General features: G+C 47.0%; 3 protein-coding genes across 4 annotated transcripts in view; 2 read left to right on the top strand and 1 right to left on the bottom strand.

Moving 5' to 3' along the window:
• The window catches only part of ZNF609 (zinc finger protein 609), a 70,816-nt gene extending 69,629 nt beyond the window's left edge, over positions 1 to 1,187 (top strand). For both annotated transcript variants that reach the window (XM_032232754.1, XM_032232755.1), the window contains one exon: positions 4 to 1,187. The gene's annotated coding sequence lies outside the window, so the exon portion shown is untranslated. The remainder of the gene's footprint in view (positions 1 to 3) is intronic.
• A 3,530-nt stretch (positions 1,188 to 4,717) lies between these two features.
• Positions 4,718 to 12,994, bottom strand: OAZ2 (ornithine decarboxylase antizyme 2). Its single transcript, XM_032233133.1, is given in 6 exon segments — positions 4,718 to 5,964; positions 6,864 to 6,949; positions 8,850 to 9,025; positions 10,446 to 10,526; positions 10,528 to 10,658; positions 12,979 to 12,994. Coding segments are annotated over 6 exon segments (624 nt in total). The 3' UTR covers positions 4,718 to 5,830.
• A 990-nt stretch (positions 12,995 to 13,984) lies between these two features.
• The window catches only part of RBPMS2 (RNA binding protein, mRNA processing factor 2), a 16,977-nt gene continuing 16,498 nt past the window's right edge, over positions 13,985 to 14,463 (top strand). Inside the window, 1 exon segment of the mRNA XM_032233134.1 lies at positions 13,985 to 14,032. Within this exon segment, the coding sequence (XP_032089025.1) occupies positions 13,985 to 14,032 (48 nt within the window).

Here is a 14,463-nt window from a genome sequence, read left to right on the forward strand (position 1 = left end):
CAGGACATGACTGATAAGGTAACCCCGGGCTGTACCAAGACATGTGACTGGCTCACATGAGGAAACGCCGGAAACTGCATTAAGGCATCAGTTGAATGGTGTTGATTGTTCTGCTTGATGGTCCGGCCACAGTGTGATGCAGACTCTGCCCCTCCCTTGTTGAACACACACACACACACACATATACACACACACACACACACACGCTGAGCCCCGTTATGAGTGAGTGATGAAGCTGGGACTTGCCGAAATATTTATTCATCTTGACTTGGGGTGAACTGGCCGTTTTCCAGGACTCTTCTGGGAAAGAGGACGGGGACGGTGGGCCGAGCGGCGTGACATCACAGGACCTTTGGAAATATGTTTGGGGAGGAAGAAGCCACCGGAGTTTTCAGTCCCACTCGCAGCTCCCCTTGTTCCTGGGCTGCAGCCGAGAAAGCTATTCCAGAGTTGGCCGAAGAGAATGTCCAGATATGATGGTGGGTTGGGGGTCACTTTTTTTCCTTTCCCAACTTTTTCATTGGTGAGAACTAGTCACCTGGCACAAGCAGGTAGGTGGACTCTCGCAAAGAGCACCGGAAGGACGAGGCCCTCCTGCCTCACGCTGGCCTGGGGAAACTGGGGGAGGAGGAGGAGGAAGCAGGGAGGCTTCCACCGGGACTGCCACGAGCCTATGTACGTTTCTCGGTCAGGAACGGTTACCGAACTTCTCTGTAGCACTTTGCCTTGGGGGGGCCGCTGCTCTCCAAAAGGCTGTCCCACCATCCGTTTTTCTAAGCCCCTCTCCCTGCTGGCCGGACTCGCCTGGGGCAAGGCAGCCACTGCTTTGCTCCCCAGCACAAACAGCTTCTCAGTACTGCTACAATATGGCCTTTGGGCAGGCTGGTCCTGCTTCTGTTGGGGAGGGAGGGAGGGGGGCCCTCCCACTGTGGCCCAGCAGTCAGGTAGCTCCTCTCTGTTTGAAGGGCGCCTGTCGCTCCTGTCTTCCCCAGCCCTTTGCACGGAGGAAGGGAGCCTGGCTGCCACGGCGTGATCGGGATCGCCTGGGCAGGGCTGCTAGGTTTTTCGGGCCCTTCCCCACGCCTGGAAAACCCTCCCTTCTCGGCAAGGAACGAAGCGAGGGGCCGGCTGTGCCCTGCAGGTTTGAAGCAACCAAGCTTTGAACTTGCTGAGACCACGGAGGGCACGTCTAAGCAACGGCCAGCCGCCCTGCTGCGCTTGCGGCTTCTTACAGGGGTGAGCAGGCAAGAAGCAGTTCCCTCCAGCTGCATGCCCCCCCCCCCCCCGGGGCTGGCGTGCAGAGCGGAGAGGCCCCTTTCTGTGCATTGCCGGACCTCTGCCCGGCAGCCTCTCATTCCCTGCCCCTTGCCAGTGCCCCCTTGCGGGACCCATCTGACTGGAGCTCTGCTCCCCCCCTGCCCCCATTTCCTGCAGGCCTGTCAGTTGGAAGGGTGAAAGGGGGCCCAGTCTTGCCCTCCCCAGCTGACTCTTAAGGAACGGGTGCTGTGTGTGCGTCTTGTCTCAGCGGTGCCAGTTCCCAGCTCTTGTCGTTTCTGTTCCCGTATGTATGTCGCGCGAGGCCACCCTCTGCCTCTTGGACTTTGTATATACTGTAAAAAGGAATTGTTTGAAATTTGTCGGGTGTTTTTTCTCCCCCCACCCCCACTTTCCCGAGCTCGAGGCCTCGCGTGGCTTCATCAGAGTGACCTGGGGGGAGGCTGCTTAGCCCCAGCACAAGTCTCGTTCGACGGCGATCCGCCCTGTCTTAAAAGCACACTGCCGTGGCATCCTCGCTCCGCCTTTCTGGCACTCGCTTGGCCTTCCCGATCTCCCGCGGGGAGGAGGGCTTCCGAGAGTTGCCTTAAAACCATGACCTGGGACATCCCCCTCTCCCCCTTCGCCCAGACAACGGGACGGCCTCGAAGGCAAGAGCGTTGGGAGGTTGCAAGCCTTTTCTTGCCAGCGTAGTCCCCCCCCGTGTGAGAACAGTCCATAGTAGAGGGAGCGCTCACCACCTTGATACGGTTTTGTGAACTCGTGACTCAGGTAGGCACAAAATACAACAGCCAAAAGACGAGCCGTGCAAACTCCTGACGAGAGGCACACGGCGTCTTGAGAGTAAACCTCAGGGTTACCTTACTTTGAGGGGGGGGGGGAGGCCTGTTACAGAAGCACCACGTTGTAGCAAAGCTCTTGTAAAAAAATGAGTTTTCTTCCGGGCCCGACTTTATGCTCCTGACCTTACTAGGTAAGGTATTCGCGTAAGAAATGCCCTACCTCAGCTGCAGGATCCTTGCCTGTTGGGTGCATGCAAAGCTTTTGGCCTTCTGTTTGTATTGGTGTTAGTGTATTGCTGTTGTTGTTTTTTTTAAAAAAAATAATAATACAGATAAGTCATATTTGTGTAAATATATATATATATTATTTAACTGACGTTAGTGCACCTCCCAACTTGGGTAAGGGGTAGAAATACACGTTCAGTTTCCAGGCTGCCTCTGTGCAGGTTGCATGGAGACCAAGCCTTCTGTCCTGGGCAGCTGGATCAATCTAGTAAGCAGGCAGCTCTCCGCAGTCTGCTGTACGCTAGGGATTCCCCCCTCCCCCCCGCTTTGCAGAACTTCCCGAGTGGAGAATTAAAAAACCAAAGATATAATAGTCTAGAGCAGTGTTTCTCAACCTTGGCCAGCTTGAAGTCCCGTGGACTTCAACTCCCAGAATTCCCCAGCCAGCTGTGCTGGCTGGGGGATTCTGGGAGTTGAAGTCCACGGGACTTCAAGCTGGCCAAGGTTGAGAAACACTGCTCTAGAGGAAACCATAAGCCAATGTTTAAAAAAAAAACCAAACCAGGAGTGGAAATGGTGGGGAAATGTTTCATACTCCTCGCTCAAATATTGATATTTGACAAAACCAAATTGATTTCATGTTTGGCTCTTTCCAATCTGGTATTCCACGGATAAATAGAACTGCGGATGTGGATAGGCACAAGGGGTGTGGAGTTCAGCACTTTGGGCAACAACTCAAATCTGAAGATGTGCCTGAGAACCGAATAAGCCGCCATGGGTTTTTGCACCTTTAATGCCAAGAATTCAGCTGTCGTATGGCTTTTAACATAGGTCACAAGCAAAGGGTTTGTGTGTGTGTGGGGGGGGGGGAAGCTAGATTCATGGAAGATATCTATGTATCCAAACCCTCCCAAAAAGGCTTTTGAACCAAGGCACTGTAAGATGTTTTATTGACTCATCTAACATCAACTGCAAGGAAGTTGTAACAAGCTGAGAATATTCATGACCAACTATTCTGCAAACTGGATATCATTATGGCTAAAGTTCCAATTCAAATGAGCTTTCTTTTTTCCTACTCAGGACGAGATAAAACACCGGTAGTAACAAATGAGGGGAAGAAAACTTGGCAGCACCAGTAAATATTTTTATTCTCTGCCAAATATGTACCTTCCTAAATAGAATAAGCTTACTTGTAAATGTAACAATGGGGAGGTTGAATCCCCCCCCCACACCTTTTCCTCAAAAATTGCATTTTGAATAGCCGTTGATCAAAGACTCTGAATTTTATTGGACTATTTCCTGGGGTTCAGTAGAAATGTCTTTTAAATGTGAATTCGTTCCTCTATAAAGATTAATTCGAGTTGGATGAAAGGAACAACTTTCTGAAAAGCACTTCTTGTAACACAGTGAAACAAAAGAAAATGGGGACATTTTAAAGCTTGAATGTAAAAAGCTACAATTCTTTTATATACGGTAGGCTGGAAATCTGCAAAACAGTAATCCCAAATATTTTATACATTAAGAGGCCAATGTAATTTAGGATCTAGGTAGCTATGCTTGTTTCCACAAACAGCAATAATGTTGTTGGTTTTAAGTGTCATTCAACCAAAGACGACAAAACACACCCGGCTAAACAAGCAGAACAAATGAGGTTTCGTTTTAGATGCCCTAATTTGCAAGGGCAATATATTCAAGAATTTAAATTTAAAGACATACAAATATAGCCTCATCAGTCAAAAAGTGTGGTGAATGTAGAAGCCAACTTTAGCAGGTGGTTCAACTGGCGTATAATTCTTGGCTCAAGAAATTGTTGGTTCTCTCATATCACAAGGTGGTTTCCCATTAACCGGACTGTGCAGATTAAATTGCTTATCGAATAGCCAGGTAACTCTAAATGACAAACCTATGTGAGGAGTATCTTCTCTTCCATTGCCTACCTATTCTATTGTCTATTTTCCCTTCCATTATCAATAGGTTACGCCAATAAATGTTCAGGTTATGGCTAATATTAAAGTCTGTAGTTGTGAGAGCTGACATTTTATGAGCAAAACCTGCGAGCGGATGCAGATAGCTTTGTTTCATCCCCTTGATCATCAGTCCTACGTTGTCCCCCCTCCCCTGCCCCCACCCCAGTACAGAAACCAGCCAGAAATCTGTCGAGGATACTTCCCCTTCAGCCAGCAGGCCCTTAAGGCTGAAAAGTAACTTACGCTGCCCTAAAATTCAGTGAGGCAAATTAAGACACAGACTATAACTGGATACTAAGAAGAATTTCCTCCAAAGAGGCAGCTTATGGGGTATTCCTAGGTTTGTTTGTTTTTTAAGGATTTCCCTTCTGCGATAACCAGATGGCTCCCATTTTGCACAAGACGAATGCATGAGAGGCCAAAAAAAAAAAAAAAGTGCTTTGTATAACACAAGTAAATAGACAAGAGGAGTTTTTAGAATTGTATATTGTGAATGAAGTTTGAAGGAACTGGCTGTTTTAAAAGAAAGGTAAGCATGATAGCAGTCATCTAATATTCCGGAGCGGGGGGGGGGATTTGAAGGGCGGATGAGGACTGGGGATCTCGATTACACCAACTACTTTTAAGGAAAGTTTCCGAAGCATTTTGAGGATGGGTAAGATGGAAGTCTTAATTGTCAAATCAAGTTGCCTAGGATGTTTCCGGAATCCATAGACTTCAGTGTGTGATGGGTCTTCCCCAAAAAAAATAAAGGGGTTGGCGGGGGGTGGGGGGGTTGATTTGACTTGATTCTCTCCCCATTTCCCCACCTGATCCCACAGCAAGAACAGATCAGGGATCCCACCTTATCCCATGGCAGAACACAAGGCTGCCCCCCCCCAATCCTTTTGAAAGTTCCACTTCCAGAAGCAAGGCTGGCTTCGCACCCTCCTTTCACACACCCTCCTCCTCCTCCTCCTCCTCCTAAATGAAGCTACGCTAGAGTTAATACTAACCTAATAAAAAGCCGGAAAGAGGATAAGAGTGTTTCTCAGAACCCCAGAGCATTGCTTAGCCCAGTGGCGCCATCAAAAAAAAAAAAGAACCAAAGCAAGAAAGCAAATGTTCCTTATGTTTCCACACTCAAAACATTCCCCCCCCCCCCGGCTTAAGAGTCTGAGTGAACATATAAATATGCATTTGAAATGAAAGCCAAATATCCAAACTAATAGATAAGCCCAACATGTATGTAACAAGCAATTGAGGCTTCTCCCTCTCTCCGTCTGTGGGCTCCGGAGCCACCGTGTGGCTGGCTGGCTGGCCGGCTGGGCAGGATGCCTTGGCTAGGCTTAAGAGCGAGCCCCCAGAGCTCCATTTACCTTCCATGTACTATTGTGCAATTACATGTGCAGACTTTATATTATTCGCTAGGTAACACATTTCAATGGAAAAGTCAACTCAGAAGATATACAGGTCACTCTAACAATAAGAAATGCAGTTTCAGTCCAGAAGAATTTTGTTTTCCCTTTCCTCAGAAGAGGCCTTTTGGCCCCCTCTCGTCCTCGAACCATGTCCAGGCCCCACTGAAAGGCTGCACTCGGTCTAATCGTCGTCATCGGAAGAGACCTGATCCAGCGGGTAGACCATGAACAACACATCTGGCCGCGGTGGGACACAAGGATGACCAGGCCTCACTATTTCAAAACCCAGAAAACTGAATGTCTTCAGTAACGGAGCTGCGAAAACAGAAGAAAATGCGAAAGATCAGATCGACGGCTGAGCAAATGCTTCTGAATCTCTGCTTGCACAGGGCCCGACTCAATTGTTGAGGCTCCCCAAGCCAGTCCTATCCTTCGTGTAACTTTTGTGTAGTCCGTCCTAGTTTTCTCTCCCGTGTTGCAAGCTGATTGGTTACTGGCCCTAGAACACAGTCCTTGTCTTACGCTCACAATTGGGCCCAACATTTCGGTTGCTAAACGAGAATTGGATAAGTGGGTTGGGTTTGTTTTTTCTTAAGCGAATGACTGCAGAGGTCAAGCTAGTCACCCCGTTGTTAAGTGAATCTGGACTTTGCTGGTAGGAAGGTTGCAAAAGGTCACACGACCCGGGATGCTGCAATGGTCGTAAATGTGAATCGGCTGCCAAGCACCTGAAGTTTGATTACGTGACTATGGGGTTGTTGCAACAGTTGTGTGAAAAATGGTCATCGGTCACTTTTTTCAATGCCGTTGTAACTTTGAAGGGTCACTCTATGAACTGTTGGCTACCTATATGCCGTCCAATCAATCAATTCATCGCAGTCCCATTATGAACAAAGGGGAGTTTGCTGCACCCGTGATGAGAGCTGCAAGTGGCCCAGCCCATGCGCAGCACATCGAGAGGGATGCATATACTGCTTCTTGTTGCCATTCAGCAGATACTCCAACCTGGAAGCCTGACTCTTGCCACAGAAATTTAGGGGGGGGGGGGGGGAAATTATGCTAGCAATTTAAGCCGCTCTTGGTAGCAATTATACCCTGAATCGTTTATACTCAATTGGAAGGAGAAAAATCCCCTCCCACAAAGGAGAACGGATGAGACCCACTTTGCTGCTAATGTTTGCATGCACGAAAGGAGGGGACGCGAGACCACTCACCTCTGTCTTCTCTGCTTTTTCGAAAGCAAATAAAGACATAACTTGCTTTCATTTTCTCTTCAGCAAATTCCAGCAGCGCTAATAATCTGGCGGGTGGGGAGAAAACAACTCAGCTAAACTTCTAAATAATTCCATCATATTCATCGCGGAAGGCGCGTCCCCTGCAATCGTTCTCCCCCCCCCCCCACTGTCGGCACTAACACTTGGGCAAGAAAGAGCGTGCCAAGGAAGACAGGCTGCAGAGTTTGCGGGGAAGGGACAGGAAGTCCGTCAAGAGACTAACCACGGGTGATTGCTTATTTGCACAGCAGGGGAGCACAGCTGTGTGAAACAGAAATCCAAAGAGGAAATGGGGACATTCACAGAAGACCAGATGAGCAGAGTTGGAAGGGACCAGAGAGGTCTTCTAGTCCCACCCCCTGCTCAGGCAGGAAATCCTTTACCCGGGATGGGGAACCCATGGCACAGGTGGAACCATGCTAGCTAGCGGACTTTAGCCTTTTTTTTTTTTTTTTTGAGGCCATTTTTTTCTCCCTCCCCAAGCTCCAGAGGCTTTATAGGAACCTGGGGAGGGCGAAAACAGCCTCCCCCACCCCTCGAGGCTTCAGGAGCTTCCCTGAAGCCTCCACAGCACAAAAACCCGGCCCTATGGGCAAACAGGAAGTTCAGGAATGGACTTCCGGTTTGCTTGTAGGGCCAGTTTAAGCCCGCCGGAGCCTTCAGGGATTAAACCGGCCCTACAAGCAAACCGGAAGTCCATTCCCGAACTTTCTGTTTGCCCGTAGAGCTGAGGGGTTTTTGCGCTCCGGAGGCTTCGGGGAAGTGGGGGGGGCTGTTTTCGCCTTCGCCACGTTCCTATAAAGCCTCTGAAGCCTGGGGAGGATGAAAAAAGCATGCAAAAAATGGGGGGGGGGGAGCGCCTGTCATGTGCTCAGGGCATCGCACATTACGTAGGTGCGGCACTCCCGTGCACAATCCCACTGCACTCCCCTATACCATATCATTTGTAGGACTCTGGATTTAAAGTTTGCATTTGAACACCGACTGTTATCACGAGAGTTATCACCACAGAAGGTGCGTCCAGGGAGGGGCAAGGGGGTGTTTTGGTACTCCAGACCAAGCTACGTCCCACTCGGAGGCCGTGGGATGGGAGATGTATAAGCCATAACCTCAGAGGGTATAAATGTACCCAACGCCTCCATAGCCATCTCCTTTGTAGCTAGCCTTGAACAACTATTGAGCTCTAACAATCCTCTGCAGGGCCTGCGTTGGGGAATAGTGTCACACTGCAGGCGGTTTTCAAGCTATCCATTTAATAGCCTTACAGAAATTGCCCGGCACAGGACAACCTGCTCTTCTCGCTTTGGTCCAAGGCTACCTTGGCTAACCGAGCGAGCGAGCAGATCAGCAAGGTTTTAATCGGAGGCGGAAAGCAGCAGAGATTTTAACTTAGAAGGGATTTGGTTAACATCCATTTTAATTATAACTTCCCAAGCTGCTTATTTTAGACGGCTATAATTAATCAGTTATGCAATTGTACTTAAAAAGCACGCTGACGGGGGAAATGCCGCCCGATCAAAGAATTATGGCAAAAGGAAAGAATAAAAGGAGCCGGGGCATTTTTATAACTGGAAAGGCTCCAGCCTGCTTAATCCAAAGGGAAAATGCAACGGCGTGAGCTGCTTAGGGTGGCAAATCAATATTCATTGGCAGGACTGATGCTTTCCCCCCCCCCCCACACACACACACCCTTTTCAAAATACTAGGACAGTGACGGCGAATCTTTTGGGCACTGTGTGTCAAAAAGGGAGCGAGCGAGCGCGAGCACTTCGCGCATGTGTGTTTGCCATCACAGTACTAGGAGCTTAAAAGAGAGAGAAATCTGTGCACCACTCTTGTAGGAGTAGTCGGGAGCGCGCAACTTGTTCCTACAGGTGACTGCGTTCCTTTGGGGCGTAATCTGTGGGAGTCTTGCGCATGCCTTACCCTTCTTTGCTCCCCTCAGCTAATAAGCCATCAGGAATTTCCACAAAAAGACTCTGATTGGATAGCACTGCATCCCAAGAGGAGACCTTTACTTCCGTAACTTTGTACTGGAAGTGGACAATATGTGGTTTCCCATCATGCACTGGAAGATCTTGGTTAACAGTGAGCTTCTCATCCTTTAAGAAAATGGGGGGGGGGGGAGAGAGAAACATTTTTCAAAGGTTAGAACAAGTAAGGAGCAACAAGTTCTCCGATTCCTCATTGCTATGGGAACCGTGCTTCCGCTTTTTGAAGAACAATCGTAAGGCTTCAACTCGCTGCATTCAATGACCAAACTGAGTAAATTTAATAAATCATCTCCAATAAGTACCCCTCCACTTCATTCAAAGAAAGAAACGAAGTTCACGCTACTTCAAAAAATGCTTAGGCTAACAGAAATGGTCTTAGGAATATCCAGCCTTGGCAGGCAAAGAATTGTGTCGATATATTACAAGCACCATCTTCAAGAGCTGCTCCGTCTTATACTTTATGCAAGACAGGAATTGGGGAAATGACCGTAAAGCAGCTTTAGAAGAAAAAAAAAAGGAAAAAAACCTTGGCCTTTGCATGTTTTTGATTTTTACCAACTCGCTTCTAAGAATCCAGAATACCATCCATCTCCAAGCCTCGTAGCAATGTTCCTTTTCATGAGGCAGCCAAATCTTGTGGATGTAACAGCTCACGGATGCTTCAGGATCAAAAGAGACCCTTCTCCTTGCTAACATAAGAGGAAATCTCTCTTAAGACCTATAAATTTGTCCCTAGGTCCATGATGGGGAACTTATGGGACACATAGCACAGGAGGCGTGTGCGCCTCCTGCTGACAAGCCGGTTATCGGGTGTCTGCTGCCTCTGCGGGGGGGATGCATGCATGCGTGGGGAGTGGGACCGCACGGACATTGCATTTTGGGGGGTTTGGCGCCTCGGTCCGGAAAAGGTTAGCCATCCCTGCCCTAGGTAGTTCTACGCTGTCCAAAAATTTCATCGTTGGAAGATTCTTCATTTGCCTCATTATTTTTGCTACCCGAGTTAAGACGATATTTAGGAGCCTGTGATTCAGTATTCGCTTTGTAAGCGTTGTGGAAACAGAGCTCCGGGGAGAATAGCAGTGGGATGATTACCGAAGATCACCCGAGGGAGAAAAAAAAAATTGGAACCCGTAACTTGTTTTTCTTCATTTCGTGAACTCAAAAATCTTCACCGACTGGCCTGACGCAGAGCGCCCTTTCATTATATTTTCTCACATGTCGGATTCTTTCTTTTTTTCTTTTTGGAAAAAAAAAAAGTAACACAGCAATTAACACCGAGAGGCGCCAGAAAAAGTACCAGAATTCGCTTATCTAAAAAAATCTCCAAGGCAACCAGCCCCCAAAATAATGAGCTTCCAGAAGTAGCGTGCTTGATTTTACACAGTGCTATGAATGGGGGGGTGGGGTGAGGGGGGGGAGAGAGAGAGGACACAGAAATGAGAAACATTCAGAGGATACTTGGGAGTTTCTATGAAGCAAAGTCGTCTCGCGGCAAAAAGCCCAGGAGAGATGCAGAATTAGTGCTCACCTTATATATCAAAGCTGAAAGAGAAGGATCCCTGCCAACCCCTCGCCCACCGGGGATCTTCGACAGTGGGTGAGGGGCATCAGGAGCACCACAGAGGCCCTGGAACAATGTGCCTACAGCACGGTACCTGGGGGCAGTTACTCAAAGGTAAGATACTCCTGGAAGAAGAAGAAGAGAAACACAAAGGTGAGAAACCACAAGATTCAAACGAGACTCAGGAGTGTAACATCCTGGCGGTTAGCCACTATATCAAGCTAAATGCAGCCCTTGCAGGAGATAATCTGAGCAGTTCATTTTTCTACTGGAAAAAGACCATGATCCAACCCAGTGGTGGGATTCAAATAATTTAACAACCAGTTCTCTGCCCTAATGACCATCTGGGTAGGTGGGGCTCGGTGGTCATGTGACTGGGTGGACGTGCCAACTCAAAGTCACCCAGGTCGATGGGCGCTTCGCCTTAGCTGTTATAATGAGGGTTAACCAGAGGGGCAGTTTCTGTAAGCAGGTCAATAAAGATTAGGCTAGAAACAACACCAGAATGTTTCCTTCCTTCCTGCCTTCCTTACAGGATTAGCCCTGTAAAGTGGGGAAAAAACAAAATGAGATTTCTTCCAACAACCGGTTCTCTTAACTACTTAGAAAGTTACCAACCAGTTCTCGCCGAATAGGTGCGAACTGGCTGAATCCCACCACTGATCCAACCACTACATTTTTTTTTAAACAAATAGAAGAGCAACAGGGTGTTTCAAAAAGGGGGGGGGGCTGGGTTACCTATTTCCCAGAAGCAAGCTAAGGCTGTTGCAAAGTTCAGCCATGCAATATTTTAATATTTAGGCAATGCGCCACCCACGTTATCTGCCGAGCGGAGGCCGTTCAATGCTTTTGTGTCCTACGCTTCAGTGTTTCTCAATCTTGGCCAACTTTTAAGATGGGTGGACTTCAGTTCTCGGAAATTCCCCTGGGGAATTCTGGGAGTTGAAGAAGTCCACCCACCTTAAAAGTGGCCACGGTTGAGAAATGACTGCTAGGCTGCAATTCATCTCATGCTTTTTGGTTATCCTATTTTAATTACAGCCTTGTACTCGTTTAATCTCAAATCTGGCAGCAAAGATACAATATAGGGATTAACAGTGCCCCTCCCATACCACGCCCTGTCTCCATCTATTCCATGTACCACCTACACAGGTGCAGCTGGCTGCAATGTCCTTTGAACTGGTGCCGAGACACACACTGTTTTGTAAAAACAGACACTGTAATTTCTCATTTTTCCCAACAGGCCACGAGGCTAAGCTATAATCCAAGACGCAACATTGCTTATTTCATACTTGGGTTTTATGAGTTATCGTTCCTTTCGCTCAGAACTAGGAGTATCTTTTAAAGACATCCTAAGAAGACACCTGAAAACTCCTGCTGTGTTTTCTAAACTTTGTAGACAAAACAAGCAGAATCTGGGATGAAAGAAGTATCATTTTACGGTCTCTAGTATCATTTTGCAGTTCTCTCTCACAGCCCCCCTGTTTTCATGAAAAACAGGCTATTTTTTGCTTTTGGGGGGGGCACTCTCCCCAGGAGCACTCTGCCAGCCCCCCCTCCCCAAGGCTATTCATGCTTTTTATTTGAAAAAAGATGTGTCCATTTTCACGAAAAACGGGCCATTTTGGGGAGGTTTGCAGAGTGCAAAAACAGTTTTTCCTCCCTTTCGGAAAGCTCTTTAGTTGGAGTGATTGATCAGAATTACGTTGATCAAGTGCTGTGCCAGCAGAAACAAATACTTAGATGCTGTAGGTTGTCAGTGATTTCCTTCCCCAGCACATGGATAAATACACCAGGAAACATCTACCTACCTACCTACCTACTCTCTCTCTCTCCCTACCTACCTACTGTATTTCTCTTTCTTTCCCTCCCTCTCTATTCCTCTACTACCTACCTACCCTCTCTTTCCCTACCTACTTTCTGTATTTCTCTCCCCCTTCATTTACCTACCTACTCTTTCTCTCTCTCCCTAACTACTGTATTTCTCTCCCTCTCTCTCCCCCTATCTACCTACCTACCTACTCTCTCTCTCTCTACCTACCTACTATATTTCTCTCTCTCTCTCTACCTACTATATTTCTCTCTCTCTCTCTACCTACTATATTTCTCTCTCTCCCCCTCTATCCACCTACCTACATACTCTCTCTCTCTCCCTACCTACCTCCTGTATTTCCTCTCTATCCCTCTATCTACCTACCTACTTTTTAAAAAAATATTGCCTCTTCAAAACCTTGGTGCATCTTATACTCTGAAAAATACGATAATTTTCAAAACTGAGCTGGCCTGTTCTTGTAGAGCGAACTCAATTACTTGTAATGGAACACAATTAAAATAGGCAGCAGCACCTCCAACTGAGGGCTAAATTGGAAGTCAAGCAGCTTGTTCACAACAACAACAACAACAACCATTTCTTTTTAATCCCAAGTTCACTCTGCCCATTTAGTGCTAACAAAGCAGCTGCAATTGAAGCTGCTAGCAAAGGAGTTTGCACACAACTGACTTTGGCCAATCTTCATCATCCACATTCACTGCAATAATTGACTGAAGAAACAGCCCTTCTGTCAGGCTGGTGTCTGGCAGAGACTGGGAAAGCATAATGTTAGACTATGTGTGGGGGATTTGTCCACCCCTCCCCACCGTAGCCTCCAATACTAGCTGGCAGATGTGCTTGTTTACTCCACTCAACAATACAGCATTATTGTTGCTTGGAGGAAGCTTGAAAATCCAAGTATAGCCATGAAAATTAAGATCCCCACCATCGACTAGCAGCAGGAAGCAGTTCATTCTTCCTGGATCAAAGCAGCAGTGTCCGACTTGTGGACTTCAACTCCCAGAATTCCCCCTGCCAGTCTTAAAGTTCCCAAGGATGGAGATCATAACTCAACTGACTAGGATAAATCCCGCTCGGAATGCATCCGTTCTGTAACCACACTAGTAGTTTACTAGTCAATTCCACTGGCTATCTATGAATGTCACAGAATTTGTCCTAATACCGGCTACATCCAGGAATGTTTTAACCAGCCTGACAATAGAACTTATAGGAGGTATGCATGCAAGACTTTTTAATTAAGATTACAATCACCACTGATGAATACATGAACTAATTTTTGTGTGTGTGTGTGTGTGTGTGTGTGTGTGTGATCGACAGATAAACTCTTCCATTCCATAGTAATACAGAATAACAGAAAAAGAGTTGGAAGGGACCTTGGAGGTCTTCTAGTCCAACCCCCTGCCTACGCAGGAAACCTTACACCACTTCAGACAAATGGTTATCCAACATTTTTCTTAAAATCTTCCAGTGTTGGAAGATTCACAACTTCTGGAGGCAACTTCTGTTCCACTGATTAATTGTTCTAACTGTCAGGAAATTTCTCCTCCGTTCTAGGTGGTTTCTCTCCTTCATTTTTTTCCAAACAGGAAAAATAAAATGGAGAGAATTGAGCCCACCAGTCAGCCTTGTCGTCTTCTCAAAAGAACGCAAGCATGGCATTAATGATGCAATCGAGATGAGATCCGTCACTCTTGAAAATGTGTCATGGATTTTGAGGCACAGTGTATGAACCAAGATTGGTTTGCAAGGTTTAGCCCTAGTAAATGACAGTGACATCCCCTTGATTTTAGCTTCTTTACCACTGCTGAATCCTGCTTTGCATAATATTTTTTTTTAAAAAAAGAAGTAACACTATTTATGCATAACAAATGTATTGTGTATGGTCAATTCCCAACCAGCAGGTTTTCGTGTAGTGGTTAAGGCATCAGGCTTGAAACTGGGAGACCAGGAGTTCTAGTTCCGCCTTGGTCACAAAGCCAGCTGGGTGACTTTCGAGTAGTTGCTCTTTGTCAGCCTCTAGGAAGGAGGAGGGAAGGACAAACCATTTCCGAAAAACCTTGGCAAGAATCAACACTGACTCGAAAGCGCCAAAAAAACAAAAAACAAAGAGAATAATTTGTTGGATGTAAATTCTGGATACTTTTCTCCCATTTA

The sequence above is a fragment of the Thamnophis elegans genome, chromosome 16 (assembly GCF_009769535.1).
Source record: "Thamnophis elegans isolate rThaEle1 chromosome 16, rThaEle1.pri, whole genome shotgun sequence".
NCBI lineage: Eukaryota > Metazoa > Chordata > Lepidosauria > Squamata > Colubridae > Thamnophis > Thamnophis elegans.